Genomic DNA, 15,693 nt, shown 5'->3' with positions numbered 1-15,693 from the left:
AGTCAGCATGGATTTGTGAAAGGGAAATCATGCTTGACAAATCTTCTGGAATTTTTTGAGGATGTTTCCAGTAGAGTGGACAAGGGAGAACCAGTTGATGTGGTGTATTTGGACTTTCAGAAGGCTTTCGACAAGGTCCCACACAAGAGATTAATGTGCAAAGTTAAAGCACATGGGATTGGGGGTAGTGTGCTGACGTGGATTGAGAACTGGTTGGCAGACAGGAAGCAGAGAGTAGGAGTAAATGGGTACTTTTCAGAATGGCAGGCAGTGACTAGTGGGGTACCGCAAGGTTCTGTGCTGGGGCCCCAGCTGTTTACATTGTAAATTAATGATTTAGATGAGGGGATTAAATGTAGTATCTCCAAATTTGCGGATGACACTAAGTTGGGTGGCAGTGTGAGCTGCGAGGAGGATGTTATGAGGCTGCAGGGTGACTTGGACAGGTTAGGTGAGTGGGCAAATGCATGGCAGATGAAGTATAATGTGGATAAATGTGAGGTTATCCACTTTGGTGGTAAAAACAGAGAGACAGACTATTATCTGAATGGTGACAGATTAGGAAAAGGGGAGGTGCAACGAGACTTGGGCGTCATTGAAAGTTGGCATGCAGGTACAGCAGGTGGTTAAGAAAGCAAATGGCATGTTGGCCTTCATAGCGAGGGGGTTTGAGTACAGGGGCAGGGAGGTGTTACTACAGTTGTACAGGGCCTTGGTGAGGCCACACCTGGAGTATTGTGTACAGTTTTGGTCTCCTAACTTGAGGAAGGACATTCTTGCTATTGAGGAAGTGCAGCGAAGGTTCACCAGACTGATTCCTGGGATGGCGGGACTGACATATCAAGAAAGACTGGATCAACTGGGCTTGTATTCACTGGCGTTCAGAAGAATGAGAGGGAATCTCATAGAAACGTTTAAAATTCTGACGGGTTTAGACAGGTTAGATGCAGGAAGAATGTTCCCAATGTTGGGGAAGTCCAGAACCAGGGGACACAGTCTAAGGATAAGGGGGAAGCCATTTAGGACCGAGATGAGGAGAAACTTCTTCATTCAGAGAGTGGTGAACCTGTGGAATTCTCTACCACAGAAAGTTGTTGAGGCCAATTCACTAAATATATTTTAAAAGGAGTTAGATGTAGTCCTTACTACTAGGGGGATCAAGGGGTATGGCGAGAAAGCAGGAATGGGGTACTGAAGTTGCATGTTCAGCTATGAACTCATTGAATGGCGGTGCAGGCTCGAAGGTGCGAATGGCCTATTCCTGCATCTATTTTCTATGTTTCTATGTTAGCCCTCCCAAAATGTATTACCTCACACTTTTCCAGATTGAATTCCATTTGCCACTGTTCTGCTCACCTGAATTGTCCATTGATATCTTCCTGCAGTCTATAGCTCTCTTTCTCACTGTCAACCACACGGCCAGTTTTTGTACCATCTACAAACTTCTTAATCATGCCCCCTACATTGAAGTCTAAATCATTGATACATACCACAATAAGCAAGGGTCCTGGTACTGAACCCTGGGGACCCCCACTGGAAACAGCCTTCCAGTCACAAAAACACCCGTCGACCATTACACTTTGTCACTGAGCCAATATTAGATCCAATTTGCCACTTTCCCTTGGATCCCATGGGCTTTTACTTGTGTGGCCAGACTGCCATAGTGTGTTGTTGGTGCTTGGTTATGTATTTTAAATTTACTCAGGCATTTGATGCTCTACTGTTGTGAAGAGAGAAATAACTCTCATTTTTATAGCGCTTTTCACTCCTTCATGACGTCTCAAAGTTCTTCAGTGCCGATGAATTACTTTTTTGAAATGTTGTAATGTAGGGAAACTCAGCAGCCAATTTGCACACAGCAGGATTTGATAAACAGCAATAAGATTAATGACCACATAACCTGTGATCGTGTTGGTCGCGGGCTGAATTTTGACGAGTACACCAGGAGAATTCCCCTGCTCTTAAAATAGTTCCCTGGCATCTCTTGTGTCCACCTGAGCAGGCAGAAGGGGCCTCTGTTTAATGTCTCATCTGAAAGACGGTACCACTGACAGTGCAGCACTCCCACAGTACTGCACTAGAGCATCAGCCTGGATTATCCTACAAATCTCCTGGGAGGACAGACGCATCAATGTTAGCGTCCTCGACCAGGCCCACATCCCCAGCATTGAAGCACTGACCACACTCGACTAGCTCCGCTGGGCAAGCCACACTGTTCGCATGCCAGACACGAGACTTCCAAAGCAAACGCTCTACTACTTGGAACCCCTTCATGGCAAATAAACCAAAGGTGGGCAGCGGCAATGTTACAAGGACACCCTCAAAGCCTCCCTGATAAAATGCAACTTCCCCACTGACACCTGGGAGTCCCTGGCCAAGGACCGCCTTAAGTGGAAGAAATGCATCCAGGAGGGTGCTGAGCTCCTCGTGTCTCATCGCTGAGAGCATGCAGAAACCAAGCGCAGCCAGCGGAAAGAGTGTGTGGCAAACCAGTCCCACCCACCCTTTCCCTCAACGACTATCTGTCCCACCTGTGACAGAACTGTAATTCCCGTATTGGACTGTTCAGCCACTTAAAGACTCATGTTAAGAGCGGAAGCAAGTCTTCCTCGATTCCGAGGGACTGCATATGATGATGATGGATTATGGGGTAGAGTTTCTGCTTTGGGCACAATCGGAAAATTACGGCCAAAATGCCCTCGCAATTGCACTGGATAGGTTCCAGTTCCAGATTCTGCTAAAAAATCATCGCCATAATCACAAACATAACATCTTCCATCAACCAATGCAGTCGGGCAGCGGAGTAGAATGTAATCATTTCTTTTTTTCTTAAATATTTATTGATGTATTTAAAAGTGGTAACCTGGAATAAAAACAGAAAATGCTAGAAATCTCAGCAGGTCAGGCAACATCTGCGGAGAGGAAGCAGAGTTAACGTTTCGGGTCGATGACCCTTCGTCAGGGTAACCTGGTCCACTTTTATTATAATGGATTTATTACAAAAAATAAGCATTTTTAATAAGCGTGTCCAGTCCTCCACCAAATAACTGAAAATGACTTTTAAAAAAAAATCTATATTGAATTATTTATTTTTTTAATTGGTGTATATTAGTCAATTTCTTAGTAAATCACATCTGGAATACTGCGTTCAGTTTTGGTTTCCATATTTATGAAGGGATATACTTGTTTTGGGAGCAGTTCAGAGAAGGTTCACTAGGTTGATTCCAGATATGAGGGGGTTGACTTATGAGGAAAGGTTGAGTAGGTTGGGCCTCTACTCATTGGAATTCAGAAGAATGAGAGGTGATCTTATCGAAACGTATAAGGTTATGAGGGGGCTTGACAAGGTGGATGCAGGGAGGATGTTTCCACTGATGGGGGAGACTAGAACTAGGGTGCATAATCTTAGAATAAGAGGCCACCCATTTAAAACTGAGATGAGGAGGAATTTCTTCTGAGGGTTGTAAATCTGTGGAATTCACTGCCTCAGAGAGCTGTGGAAGCTGGGTCATTGAATACATTTAAGACAGAGATAGACAGTTTTTTAACTGATAAGGGGTTATGGGGAGCGGGCAGGGAAGTGGACCTGAGTCCATGATCGGATCAGCCATGATTGTATTAAATGGCGGAGCAGGCTCGAGGGGCTGTATGGCCGACTCCTGTTCCTATTTCTTATGTTTTTCTTTTTGAAATTGAATTTTTTTTTAAGTGCCTTCCCGAAACTCACAATGTCTACTTCTGGGCGGGGCTTGATTCAGGCACTTTGAATCTTGATCCAGCATAAAAGATTGTGGAAACTCAAGTGTAAATGTTTTTGGCCATGGCTCTCTTGTGTTTTAAATAATAAAGCTGGTGGAATCCTGAGCTTTCTATATAAATAGAGTACAAAAGCCAGTGCGTTATGCTAAACCTAAATAAAACACTAGTTCGACCCCAGCTGCAGTATTGTGTCCAATTCTGGGCACCACACTTTAGGAAGGATGTGAAGGCTTTGGAGAGGGTACAGAGGAGATTTACAAGAATGGTTCCAGGGATGAAGGATTACAGCCACGTGGACAGACTGGAGAAGCTGGGGTTGTTCTCCTTCGAGCAAAGAGATGGGTCAGAAGATTTGATAGAGGTGTTTAAAATCACGAAAGGTTTAGAGAGAGTAAATAAAGAGTGTTTCCAATGGCTGAAAGATCGATGACCAGAGAGCACAGATTTAAGGTAATCGGCCAAAGAACTGGAGGCGACATGAGGAAGAACATTTTTACTCAGAGTGGCTAGGATTTGCAATGCACTGCCTGATAGAATGGTGGATACAGACTCGATAGGAACTGGGAATTGTATAAATGTTGGAAGGAGAGAGAATTGCAGGGATATGGGGAAAGAGCAGGGGAGAGGGACTAACTGGATTGCTCTTCGAAACAGCCAGCACAGACTCGATGGACCGAATGGCCTCCTGTGTTGTGCTGTTCTGATTCTATGTGCTTAAGTCTCTGGCATGGGACATGAACCCACAACCTTCTGACTCTGTAGTGAGAGTGCTATCACTGAGTCACAGCTGAAACCGAATTAAGAGCAACATAATTTATCTGAGTAACCAAAATTCTCCCCTGCATTTTCTAAATATGCAGTTCCAATATTGGTCAAACTGTGTTCTCGATGCAGTTATTATATAGCCATATTTACACAGAAATATACATTCATGTACCATCATAGCTTCGGGTGTACTTTTGTAGTTTAAACAATAATGAGAAAGTTGTGGGTTCATCCATGAAGTGTAAAGTACTGTGCAATTGTTTCATTATCCAATGGAAATAGATGCTAGGATTATCATTATAATGTGTACAGTAGCAGCAATATTTCATCTCTCATTCAACTTTCCTTTTATTAATGCAGATTATTTGCATCCTTCAAGTATCTTGAAACTTACACTGGCCATTTTGCTCCAAAAAAGTGCAGCACCAATGTTAAATATTTTCTTAATTACTTTTGTGGAAATATTGTGACCAGAAACACACTTTTTAAAAAAAAAATTGCATTTGTTTGTGCTTTATTTATGACTCACTAAATATTTTTCCGACTTGTGTCCAACTGATAGGGGATGATTAATGATTTACTAGTGCCTAAAGCTGTCCTACCTCGCCTTCTGTTCCTGCTGGGCCTTGCCTTCTGATGTTTATTAAGTGCTTCGAGCCAGAGTTCCTGCTTTTGTGGATGACAGGAGCATCTGTTTCCAAGACGGGATTTCTTGTATGGCCACGACAGGACCAACCATCTGTTTTGTGTCTTTGATATAGGTTTCGCCCACATGAGAATGCTGACCCAAGAAAGCCAAGGGTTCCTGCTGTTATTGATGGTCTCGTAAGCTTTAAAAATAATGACCACGGAGCTTGGGCTAGAGGAGGAGACATTATATTCTGCAATTCTGGGTATGTTCTGCCAAATGCTGAAAAGTGTGTTTATAAGAGCTAACATGTTCGATATACTGCAATGAAGAGTGTATTGCTAGTTACTGTAGGTATATAGCACTGAGGGATACAATGCATTGCTGGTTACTGTAGGTATATAGCACTGAGTGGTACAATGCATTGCTGGTTACTGTAGGTATATAGCACTGAGTGGTACAATGCATTGCTGGTTACTGTAGGTATATAGCACTGAGGGGTACAATGCATTGCTGGTTACTGTAGGTATATAGCACTGAGGGGTGCAATGCATTGCTGGTTACTGTAGGTATACAGCACTGAGGGATACAATGCATTGCTGGTTACTGTAGATTTACAGCTGCGAAGCCAGGCCGCTGATTGCAGTGCGGGCAGACACAGCAGGAAGGAAGAAGGAGCGGCAAGAGTCCATAGAGGGAAGTGACGGGCCCAAGAGAAGTTGAATCTGGGGCTCAGAAGAGGCGAGGGCCCAGGGGCAGCACGGCCAGCCCGCACTGCCATATGTGTGCGCTTGGTCTGTGCAGCAGAGCTGGTCTCCAGTTAGTCTTTGGTAATCCTTGCCACTGGACCAAGACCTAGCTCGGTCAAGCCCGTGTGGTGGCTGGTGCAACAGTCACCACACGTTTTAAAAAAAAAAAAAAAAAAAAAATCCACGCACAGGCATCTTCCACCCTTCAGGATGTAGTTCGGGATCTGGAATATTAGGTCCTTCATTGAAACACCTGTGAACTCATCCATTTTTGGCGTGGAAGCAAGTCATCCTCGTTTCGAGGGACTGCCTATGATGATGACAGCACAAGTATATAATGCATTGCTAGTAACTGTAGATATACAGCACTGAGGGGTACAATGCATTGCTAGTTACTGTAGATTTACAGCACAGGTAGATAATGCATTGCTAGTAACTGTAGATATACAGCACTGAGGGCTACAATGCATTGCTAGTTACTGTAGATTTACAGCACAGGTAGATAATGCATTGCGAAACAATGTTCCCCTTAAGCTGCGCAGCCGTGCATCGATCCGCCGGTCCCATGCAGGCTGCTCACCAGCTGTTGCCGCTGGTAAAATACCGCGGATGTGCGGCCGCGCGGCAAATTTAAAGGAACCGCGCACGAAAGAAAATGAGGGAGCATTGCTGCTAGTTACTGCGGATACGGTGTGTGAAATTCAGGGAAGTGACCACATTCCTTTCTGCTTCTCCAGATTCTCGGACAATGGAATTGGCCTGACTCTAGCAAGGTAACTTCCTTTGGAGATTTGTATTTTTGAATTGTAGGAATGCCTCACCCAATGATCTTTGCAGATCAGATCTCTTTTAGGTTAAAAACAAAACCTTGGCTTAAAGAAATTGATCTAAAAAGCAAATACATTTGAATATTTCTAGTTGATTTCCTGTAGCTTTGCACCGGTGCAGTCGAGACCAAGACCAAGGGTAGTCTTCAGGTGAAGTTAGTTTAGAGGCCAGGGGTTAATTGGTGCACAGATGTCATTCAATCCCATTATAAAGTCATAGCTTCTGCAATTATTTTTACATTTCCATTATAAATTCCTATGTCACATTAATAATGAAAAATATCTATGTAAACATGTCACAATGTAACTACATGCTGTTGCCAGTGGTGGTGCTGCAGGTTGTAATTAGTGTGACAAGGGCTGTTTTCATTATAAATGGGAACAGGAATTTCTAATGGAGAACGTTGACAGGGAGTGCACACAGATGTAAGATTTTTAATATAGCTACAACTCGATGCAAGTTTTTTGATATACAGTCGACAAACATTCTTTGTATTCAAAACTGACTGGTCACACATTTTATAATTCTTTTTGCAGAAGAAAAGAATAGGCAGCAAAGGAAATAGAAGAGATCCTGGCTAGTAGAGTTTAGGACATCGCAGCTTTATCTTGAAGGGCATATAAAAAAAAAAACAGGCCATCTGAAAACATAAAAATAAATAACACTCCGTCTATTGCTTGCTTGGTCTAGACATTTTGCATCCAGCCAGTCTGATGGCCAAGGTCCTACACCCCTCCTCACACTCTCTGTGCCCCCCTTTTTGCTTTGCATAGGTCTTTCGCTCCCACTCTGGTATCTTCTCCAATTGCCTTTTCTGCCACTCTGTAAACTCCAACTGCACCTTGTGTCTTGGTAGATACAGCAAGGCCCCACAAACTGCAAATGAATGAATCACCAAATAATCATCTTTTTGTGGTATTGGTTAAGGGAATAATGTTGGCCGAGACACGAGGAGAACTCCCTGCTCTTCAAATAGTGCCATCCAACTCAGCAGGCAGACGCGAGGCCTCAGCTTAACATCTCATCCAAAACACTGCACTTCCGACCATGCAGCACTCCCTTGGTACTGCAGTGAAGTGTCAGCCTAGATGCTGTGCTCAAGTCTGAATGATAATTTAGTGGTGACGACTTTTCCTTTTAATGGAGTTTTGGTGGATATGTCTTGAATGGAGAATGCCGTGTGATGTTATTTGACAAGCAGCAGGGTGTAGGTGCACAGTCTAGCTACTGGCAGGCAGTGGGAAACTTTGTATTCAATGTTTAGATGTTGCCTATTAAATAATAATTAAAAAATGGAATCATTTGGAGAATTAGGGCCTGCTGGGTTAACTACTATAATTGAAGATAATTGCATACTAGCAGTATATATTACATCCATCTCACTGAAAGCCTTGCTTAATTATTGTAATGTTAATGATGTTGTTGATGAGGGGCTGTGTGGAGCATTGCAATTTATCGTCATGGTGATAGGATTCTCTTGGGTACGGAGAGCAAACATTAATGGCTTTTGTTTCCCCACTCTGTACCTCGAGCGGTGTTCCTTCATGTTATTATCTACAATGCTTCAGTTACAAAGTCCAGTTTGTTCATTACAAAAGCAAGATCCATACATCAAAGTGCATTAAAAAAATTACACTGCAACAAAAAAGTGCAAATTGACGCTTAGAATCAAAAAGGTCAACTTTCACAGTCCATCACGCAGCTGCAAGACCAAGTGCAAGGTAGATTCTGAATGTTGTAGTCAGATAGAGTGCGACCATCTTCCAACTGCTTGCCAGCAAAGATCAGACGCTGTTGGTCTGGTGGAATACCTTCTTTGTCCTGGATCTTGGCTTTGACATTCTCTATTGTGTCACTTAGCTCAACTTCAAGGGTTATGGTCTTACCAGTGAGGGTCTTCACAAAGATCTGCATTCCACCACGCAGCCGCAAGACCAAGTGCACAATAACAGTCCTGCTGCAAGTAGCTAAGGACACAGGTGATGATTGCTGGTGCGGAGAGTGAACCTAAAGCGCTTTCTTCTTCCGCCCACCCCCCCGCAACGAATTACAGGTGACTCAAAAGAATGGTAGCCCTAATCATTGAATTACCTAGCTCATGAGTGGAATACATTGAGTATTCCCACATCTATTCAACAGGATGGAAAATCATTAACACTCAGTTTCCAAATTTATGCTTGGTACTACTATTAAAGGGGAAGCTTTTAGAAACTGTAATCAGGGGAAAAAATTAAGTCATTTGGATAGGGGTGGATTAATTAAGGAAAGCCAGCATGGATTTGTTAAAGGCAAATCGTATTTAACCTTGATCGAGTTTTTTGATGAGGTAACAGAGGGGGTTGATGAAGGCAATGCGATTGACGTAGGGTAAATGGATTTCCAAAAGGCCTTTGACAAGTGCTACATAATAGGATTTCCAGCAAAATTGAAGTCCATGGAATAAAAGGGACAGTGGTAGCCTGGATACGAAATTGGCTCAGTGACAGGAAACAAAGTAGGGGTGAATGGTTGTTGTTTGGACTGGAGGAAGGTATACAGTGGTGTTCCCCAGGGTCGGTTCCAGGACCACTGCTTTTCTTGTTATATATTAATGATTTGGACGTGGGTGTACAGGGCACACTTTCAAAATTTTCAGGTGACACAAATCTTGGAAGTATACTGAACAGTGAGGAGGAGAATGATAGACTTCAGGAAGACACAGACAGGCTGGTGAAATGGGCGAACATGTGGCAGATGAAGTTTAACGCAGAAAAATATGAAGTGATGCATTTGGTAGAAAGAATGAGGAGCAGAAATATAAACTAAAGAGTACAATCCTAAAGGGGGTGCATGAACAGAGAGACCAGGGGGAATGTGTGCTCAAATCATTGAAGGTGGCAGGGTAGGTTGAGAAAGCAGTTAAAAAGGCTTACAGGATCCTGGGCTTCATAAATAGAGGCATAGAGTACAAAAGTGTGGAAATTATGATGAACCTGTATAAAACACTGGTTCGATCCCAACTGGAGTATTGCATCCAATTCTGGGCACCACACTTTAGGAAGGATGTGAAGGCCTTAGAGAAGGTGCAGAAAATCTTTAAGAATGATTCCAGGAATGAGGGACTTCAGTTACATGGATAGACTGGAGAAGCTGGGGTTGTTCTCCTTGGAGCAAGGAAGATCGAGAGGAGATTTGATAGAGGTGCTCAAAATCATGAGGGGTCTGGACAGATTAGAGAGAGAGAAACTGTTCCGATTGGCAGAAGGGTCGAGAACCAGAGGTCACAGATTTAAGGTGATTGGCAGAAGAACCAGAGAGCGACATAAGGAAGAAACCTTTTTTATGCAGCGAGTGGTTAGGATCTGCAATGAACTGCCTGAAAGGGTGGTGGAGGCAGACTCAATGTTATCTTTCAAAAGGGTTATTGTCTGAAAGAAAATAAATTTCAGGGCTACAGGGAAAGAGCGGGGGAGTGGGACTAGCTGAGAGTCTGCATGGGCCGAATGGCCATTCCTCATGCTGTAACCATTCTGTGATTCTATACTTCCGAATAGCACGGCTCCCTGCTGTAGCGCGCATTTGTCAAATCAGCCCTGTAATTGTGCTTTTTTCGTATCTTCACTTTTCCCTTGTAGAATTGAGTAAAGTCATGGACGGATTCTCAGGCTAATTAGCAGTCTGACCACCCCTTCCATGGCTGTAACCATCATTGTATCAGTCGCTAGGGTGGTCAGTCCTATCCAATGGGAGGGTTCTATGGGCTCTCTCAAACCAGCCGATGAGGGGTTGGGGAGCCACCTACTGGACGCAAGTATCCCGCTGGGTGTCATCCCAGAGCTCTGAGCCGGAGCTCCAATCTCCACTCACTGGGACTGCCTGGAGGGAGCTTTGAACCCTGCTCCTCTGGCTTACTGGTGGCCTGGCTGCTTCTTAGACCAAGGCTTGCTTCAGCCCGAATGTGTTACTGGGTCTGTGTGTTGTAAGCAAAATTAACTGGCCTCGGTACTCATTCAACAGCATTACCATCGCCAAATTTGCCCACCATCAACATCCTGGGGGTCACCATTGACCAGAAAGTTAACTGGCCCAGCCACATAAATACTATGGCCACAAGAGCAGGTCAGAGGCTGGGTATTCTGTGGCAAGTGTCTCACCTCCTGACTCTCCAAAGCCTTTCCACCATCTACAAGGCACAAGTCAGGACATACATAAGAACATAAGAATTAGGAACAGGCCATCTAGCCCCTCGAGCCTGCTCCGCCATTCAAAAAGCTCATGGCTGATCTGGCCATGGACTCGGCTCCACTTACCCGCCCGCTCCCCGTAACCCTTAATTCCCTTATTGGTTAAAAATCTCTCTATCTGTGATTTGAATACATTCAATGAGCTAGCCTCAACTGCTTCCTTGGGCACAGAATTCCACAGATTCACAACCCTCTAGGAGAAGAAATTCCTTCTCAACTCGGTTTTAAATTGGCTCCCCCGTATTTTGAGGCTGTGCCCCCTAGTTCTAGTCTCCCCGACTAGTGGAAACAACCACTCTACCTCGATCTTGTCTATTCCTTTCATTATTTTAAATGTTTCTATAAGATCACCCCTCATCCATCTGAACTCCAACGAGTAAAGACCCAGTCTACTCAATCTATCATCATAAGGTAACCCCCTCATCTCCGGAATCAGCCTAGTGAATCGTCTCTGTACCCCCTCCAAAGCTAGTATAGCCTTCCTTAAGTAAGGTGACCAAAACTGCACAGTACTCCAGGTGCAGCCTCACCAATACCCTGTACAGTTGCAGCAGGACCTCCCTGCTTTTGTACTCCATCCCTCTTGCAACGAAGGCCAACATTCCATTCGCCTTCCTGATTACCTGCTGCACCTGCAAACTAACTTTTTTTGGGGGATTCATGCACAAGTAACTCCAAAAGAGTTTCATGCACAAGGACCCCCAGGTCCCTCTGCACCGCAGCATGTTGTAATTTCTCCCCATTCAAATAATATTCCCTTTTACTGTTTTTTTTTCCCAAGGTGGATGACCTCACATTTTCCGACATTGTATTCTATCTGCCAAACCTTAGCCCATTCGCTTAACCTATCCAAATCTCTTTGCAGCCTCTCTGTGTCCTCTACACAACCCGCTTTCTCACTAATCTTTGTCATCTGCAAATTTTGTTACACTACACTCTGTCCCCTCTTCCAGGTCATCTATGTATATTGTAAACAGTTGTGGTCCCAGCACCGATCCCTGTGGCACACCACTAACCACCGATTTCCAACCCGAAAAGGACCCATTTATCCCGATTCTCTGCTTTCTGTTAGCCAGCCAATTCTCGATCCATGCTAATACATTTCCTCTGACTCTGCGTACCTTTATCTTCTGCAGTAACCTTTTGTGTGGCACCTTATCAAATGCCTTTTGGAAATCTAAATACACCACATCTATCGGTACACCTCTATCCACCATGCTCGTTATATCCTCAAAGAATTCCAGTAAATTAGTTAAACATGATTTTCCCTTCATGAATCCATGTTGCATCTGCTTGATTGCACTATTCCTATCTAGATGTCCCGCTATTTCTTCCTTAATGATAGCTTCAAGCATTTTCCCCATTACAGTTGTTAAACTAACAGGCCTATAGTTACCTGCCTTTTGTCTGCCCCCTTTTTTAAACAGAGGCGTTACATTAGCTGCTTTCCAATCCGCTGGTACCTCCCCAGAGTCCAGAGAATTTTGGTAGATTATAACGAATGCATCTGCTATAACTTCCGCCATCTCTTTTAATACCCTGGGATGCATTTCAGTGTGATGAAATACTCTCCACTTGCCTGGATGAGTGCAGCTCCAACAACACTCAAGAAGCTCAATGCCATCCAGGACTAAGCAGTCCATATACTACTTTAAACATCCACTACCAGCACACCGTGGCTGCACTGTGCAGCATCTACAAGATGCACTGGAGCAACTCGCCAAGGCTTCTTTGGCAGCACCGCCCAAACCCACGACCTCTACCACCTTGAAGGACAAGGGCAGCAGGCGCATGGGAACATCATCACCTCCAAGTCAACAACATCCTGACTTGGAAATATATTGCCCGTTCCTTTATCGTCGCTGGGTCAAAATCCTGAACTCACTCCCCAACAGCACTGTGGGAGCACCTTCACCACATGGACTGCAGTGGTTCAAGGCGGCAGCTCACCACCACCTTCTCAAGGGGCGATCAGGGACCGGCAATAAATGCCGGCCTTGCCAGCGATGCCCACATCCCATGAATGAATTTTTAAAAAACCTGCTTGAAATTTGATCTTCAGGGTTTGCAGTATGTGATGCTTCACTGTCTAACCGTTTATTCATTGTTAAATAAATTGAGACTATTTCAGAATTGTTTGGAGATGCAATAGCAGTTTCTCCTGGCCATCTGCAGTTGAAGTTATCTCTTCCAATAGACCATAAAAACAAGCCAGCTCTGATTTCAGATTCATTGTGCAAAGCATGATCTCTGCACACGTACAAACGCTAAACTTATTAAGCTTTTATTTTTGTGGTTGATGCTGCCATTTGATTAAAACTGATGATAGAAAGGGTTGTTAACTGCTACTGTGCTCTTGTTTCCATAGCGACGGAACTTTTCCAACTGATGAAGGGTCCAGCTTGGAAGTGACAAAGTCAATCTTTGTTGGTGAAAGCATTAATGTCGGCTGTAATGGAGGGCAAAACCGCTACTGGGGCAAGGGAGCGCATGGAGAGTACAGGACACTGCCAAGAAACAGGTAGAAAATAAAAACTGAATAATTTTCTATACACGTTAACAGATTTTGGGGGGGCTTTTTAAACCAAAGGCTACTAGAAGTTGGACTTAAGTGATTTGTGCTTTCCAGAACGTTTCCCATCCGTGGATTCCAGTTCTATGACGGCCCAGTGCGGCTCACCCAGTGCACATTTAGGAAATACGTCCCTGTCCATGACCGGCACTCCAGTGCACTTGCTTTCTTCATGAGGAACGCCTGGCAAATCAGCCCCCAAAACAACGTGTCTCAAGTCAAGCTGGAGAGGAGTGTAAGTCTTCAAATAATCTGCCTGTGTATTCTCAAACATTGACGGAAACCATTCTGCAGTAGTGGGGCAAAGATGGTAAAATTAACCCTTTGGAGCCACGTGTTAACCTGCGATCCACACTGCTCTCGAGGCCTCCACGCTGCTCCTTTTATGGCCCTGACCTGCCATTAGTGTCCTCATGCAGGTCGGGGTTGCCACGGAGTAGTGTGGAGGCCCCGACCTGCGTGAGAACACCAGCGGCAGGTCAGGGCCATAAAAGGAGAGGCGTGGAGGCATACTACTTCAGGGAACAGTGCGAGCTGGTGCAGGAGGGCAACGGCAGCGAAGAGTGACGTCATCAAGGTCCAGGTCGGTGATTGGAGCGTGGGCAGATACAGTGGGAGCGGCGAGATCGGGGCGAAGGAGCAGCGAGAGACTAAAGAGGGACATGATCGGGGCCCAGGAGAGGCGTGAGTTTGGGCCCAGGGGCAGCACGGGCCAGCCCACACTACGATATGTGTGCGCATTAGGCCCGTGCAGCAGAGCTGGTCTCCAGTCGTCTTGGTTAACCCTTGCCACTGGACCAAGACCTAGCTCTGTCAAACCCGTGTGGTGGCTGGTGTGCAACAGCCACCACAAGTTAAAAAAATCCACGCACAGGCATTCTCCACCCTTCAACATGTAGTTGGGGACCTGGAATATTAGGTTCTTCATTGAAACACCTGTGAACTTATCCTTTTTTGGCATGGAAGCAAGTCATCCTCGCTTCGAGGGACCGCCTATGATGATGATAACCTGCGATGAGTTGGCTATCCTTTTTTAAATTATTAAGCCCAAATTTTACACTGGAGACCAGAAAAACATTGGAAGGCGAGTTACTAAGACATTTCAGTAGCTGGGATATTCTGTAATAACTATTATAATCTTATTCCCATTGAGCTGCATATGGGCAGTTGTTTGAGAGCCAGAGTTGATTATTTCATGTCCACCCACTGGACCTGCTCCACTGGCAATGATGGCAATGCAAGGTGAGCGATCGAGAAACCAGACGGCTGCCCTGCACAATGGGTCTGAGCACTCTGCATGTTTGCAGCACGGATAAAGTAGTTAATGGCTCCATCGGATCTGACACGAGGATTAGGTTCTTGCTGGTGTCGACAGAAGCAGCCGTGCCATGGTGGCAGTGGGAAGCACAGGCAGCGGAGGCACTAGTGATGGGTGCAGCATTGCTTCCCTTACCTTACAGGGCTGTAGCTGGTGCCTTCGATGCAAGAAAAATGCCCCATTTAGCCCCTTCTACTTTATATCTCTGAGGGGAGGTTACAGGCTCAAATGATGAGGTTAGTTTGGCCTGTAATCCTTTGAGTATAGTAGATTCGGGGGTGATCTAATCGAGATGTTTAAAATGGTAAAGGGATTTGATAATGTAGATAAAGAGAACCGACTTCCTCTGATAGGCTTATTGCTCTGGATTCCCCCATCAGTCTGGTCAGGTAGCATGTTTTCACAGAGTAGTGGAAATCTGGAAATCTCTCTCCCATAAGGCTGTGGATGCTGGGTCAATTGACATTTTGCGATTGATCATGCACACTACTGTGTGCTCCCTTCTACTGTACTAACCCCCTCCACTGTGCCCCTAAACCCCTCCACTGTGCTCTCTCCTCTACTGTATCCCTAACCCCCTCTACTGTACTCCTAACCTACTGTACTCTCTCCTCCACTGTACCCCTAACCCTTCTACTGTACCCCTAACCCACTGCACTATCCAATCCTCCTTTTCAATACATAATTTTCTCATTTTTTGAAATACAAGAATGCTTATTGGCAGCATTTACTCATATAACAACCAATCACAGTCAACTAGTGTCAAGTGCTTGCTATAATGAAAAATACCAACAGATTTTTTTCTCCATATTTTACAATTTGATGTTATATTCACAGTCTATAACAATCTA

General features: G+C 44.6%; 2 protein-coding genes across 4 annotated transcripts in view; both read left to right on the top strand.

Moving 5' to 3' along the window:
• cemip (cell migration inducing hyaluronidase 1) overlaps positions 1 to 15,693 on the top strand; it is a 259,948-nt gene that overhangs the window by 36,852 nt on the left and 207,403 nt on the right. The gene's annotated exons all lie outside the window — the stretch shown is intronic.
• The window catches only part of LOC139227715 (cell surface hyaluronidase CEMIP2-like), a 198,493-nt gene that overhangs the window by 123,259 nt on the left and 59,541 nt on the right, over positions 1 to 15,693 (top strand). For all 3 annotated transcript variants that reach the window (XM_070858684.1, XM_070858683.1, XM_070858682.1), the window contains 4 exons: positions 5,286 to 5,417; positions 6,639 to 6,674; positions 13,321 to 13,473; positions 13,582 to 13,759. In XM_070858684.1, coding sequence (XP_070714785.1) covers positions 5,286 to 5,417; positions 6,639 to 6,674; positions 13,321 to 13,473; positions 13,582 to 13,759 — 499 coding nt within the window. The remainder of the gene's footprint in view (positions 1 to 5,285; positions 5,418 to 6,638; positions 6,675 to 13,320; positions 13,474 to 13,581; positions 13,760 to 15,693) is intronic.

This window comes from Pristiophorus japonicus, chromosome 17, assembly GCF_044704955.1.
Source record: "Pristiophorus japonicus isolate sPriJap1 chromosome 17, sPriJap1.hap1, whole genome shotgun sequence".
In the NCBI taxonomy this organism is placed as follows: domain Eukaryota; kingdom Metazoa; phylum Chordata; class Chondrichthyes; family Pristiophoridae; genus Pristiophorus; species Pristiophorus japonicus.
Note: the sequence above shows the minus strand (reverse complement) of the source record. Positions and strands in the feature narration are given on the sequence as shown.